Here is a 1,871-nt window from a genome sequence, read left to right as displayed (position 1 = left end):
TTGGTTTCTTATCTTGCAGAACAAGGCGGGTCTTGAATGCTTTCTGGGGTGGGTTGTTGTTGGTAGGGGGATTAAGGCCTTTTTTTGTTTCATGTCTTTTTGTTTAAAAGAAGCACTGTTATAATGACAATCTCGTGGCTTGAAATTTTGAAATGACGCCTCATAATAAAAACACCTGAAACAAAAAGTAAGATCCGAACCTGAGACAAAGATGGCCGTCCTGAGGGTGACGTTCACCAAGTTCCGGCGCGACAAGCTGGCCCAGGTGCTGTGGATCCTGAACTGGGTTTCCGTGGTGACGGGCCTGCTCCTCTTCAGCCTGGGGCTCTTCCTCAAGGTGGAAATCAATAAGCGCTGGGAGCTGATGGCCGAGCAGGACGTCCACCAGGTGCCCAACATGCTGATCGCCGTGGGCCTGGTGGCCTGCGCCATCAACTTCCTGGGCGGCAAGATCTGCTACGACTGCGTGGACAGCTCCAAGTTCCTGCGCTGGAAGCTCATCCTGCTGCCCTACATCGTGTGCACCTTCTTCTTCACCTTCTCCGTGCTGGCCGGCGCTCTGCTGTGCTACGGCATGCGGGGCCAGCTGGAGCAGGCCCTGACGCTGGGCCTCACCCAGGCCATGCGCTTCTACAAGGACACGGACACGCCGGGCCGCTGCTACCTCAAGCGCACCGTGGACCTCCTGCAGATGGAGTTCCAGTGCTGCGGCAACGCCGGCTACAAGGACTGGTTCTACATCCAGTGGGTCAGCAACCGCTACCTGGACATGTCCCAGAAGGAGGTGGTGGAGTGAGTACTGCAATCCGCTAGGCTGACCCAGCAAGGGGGGGGTCTTTGCTGGGTGGCTGGTTGTCTGGCTGGTTGGCATTTACGAATATTGGTTCTATCAACCTGCCCTGAGCGTGTGTGTGTGTGTCTCTGTCTGTCTGTCTGTCTGTCTGTCTGTCTGTCTGTCTGTCTGTCTGTCTGTCTGTCTGTCTGTCTGTCTGTCTGTCTGTGTGTGTGCATTCGTGTGCATGTGTGTAGTCGTCTGAAGAGCAACGTGGACGGGCAGTACCTGGTGGACGACGTCCCGTTCAGCTGCTGCAACACCCTCTCCCCGCGGCCCTGCATCCAGGAGCACATCTCCAACGCCACGGCCCACTACAACTACGAGCCCCAGACGGAGAGCCTCAACCTGTGGATGCAGGGCTGCCGCCAGGCACTGCTCAGCTACTACACACAGATCATGCAGTCCATCGGCCTCACCGTCCTCATCATCTGGCTCTTCGAGGTTAGTGAGGAGGGAGAGTAGAAGCTTTTATTCAGAGCAATTTAAAATTAGTTAATTTGTCAGAAGAAAAATAAGAACAATATTTTGCTGTCGGTACAGGAAGGATGTTCACAGAAACAAGTGCCAAGCACCAACAATTGTTAGGTAAACCCATTCACCGTATACAACAACGCTAGCTAGGATAAGACGCTATATGATTTCCGATGACAAATGACCTTTTTACTCATCAGAAAAGCTGTAATAAATTGCAATGAACTATATGGAAGTCTAAACAATGGGTGTTGTTCATCCTATTTTGTCATCGGTTGGTGTTTTTGTGCAGCTGTCCGTGTTGACGGGGGTGCGCTACCTCCAAACCTCCCTGGAGAACGTGCTGAAGCGAGGGGACCCCGACTGTGAGTCGGAGGGCTGGCTGCTGGAGAACAGCTTCGCGGAGACAGCTCGCTCCAACCTCAACATCATCAAGAACCTGGGCAAGTGCAACCAGATCGACACGGCAGAGAACGGCGACCGCAACCTCAACGTCCCCTCCTGCACCCCCTCCCCGGCCCGCTACGGCCCCGACAACATGCCGCCCACCGAACAGGCCAGCTAA

The 1,871-nt window shown here is 54.3% G+C and overlaps 1 protein-coding gene across 1 annotated transcript; it reads left to right on the top strand.

The window, feature by feature from the left end:
• Positions 1-211: 211 nt before the first annotated feature.
• On the top strand, positions 212-1,871 carry prph2la (peripherin 2-like a; the record flags this gene model as incomplete). Its single annotated transcript, XM_079752265.1, has 3 exons — positions 212-792; positions 1,030-1,276; positions 1,599-1,871. 3 exons carry the CDS (start codon positions 212-214, stop codon positions 1,869-1,871), a joined length of 1,101 nt encoding a protein of 366 aa, XP_079608391.1.

Source organism: Pollachius pollachius (assembly GCF_949987615.1).
Source record: "Pollachius pollachius genome assembly, chromosome: 15".
Taxonomy (NCBI): Eukaryota; Metazoa; Chordata; class Actinopteri; order Gadiformes; family Gadidae; genus Pollachius; species Pollachius pollachius.
The sequence above is the reverse complement of the archived record's forward strand: the minus strand, read 5'-3'. Positions and strand labels throughout refer to the sequence as shown.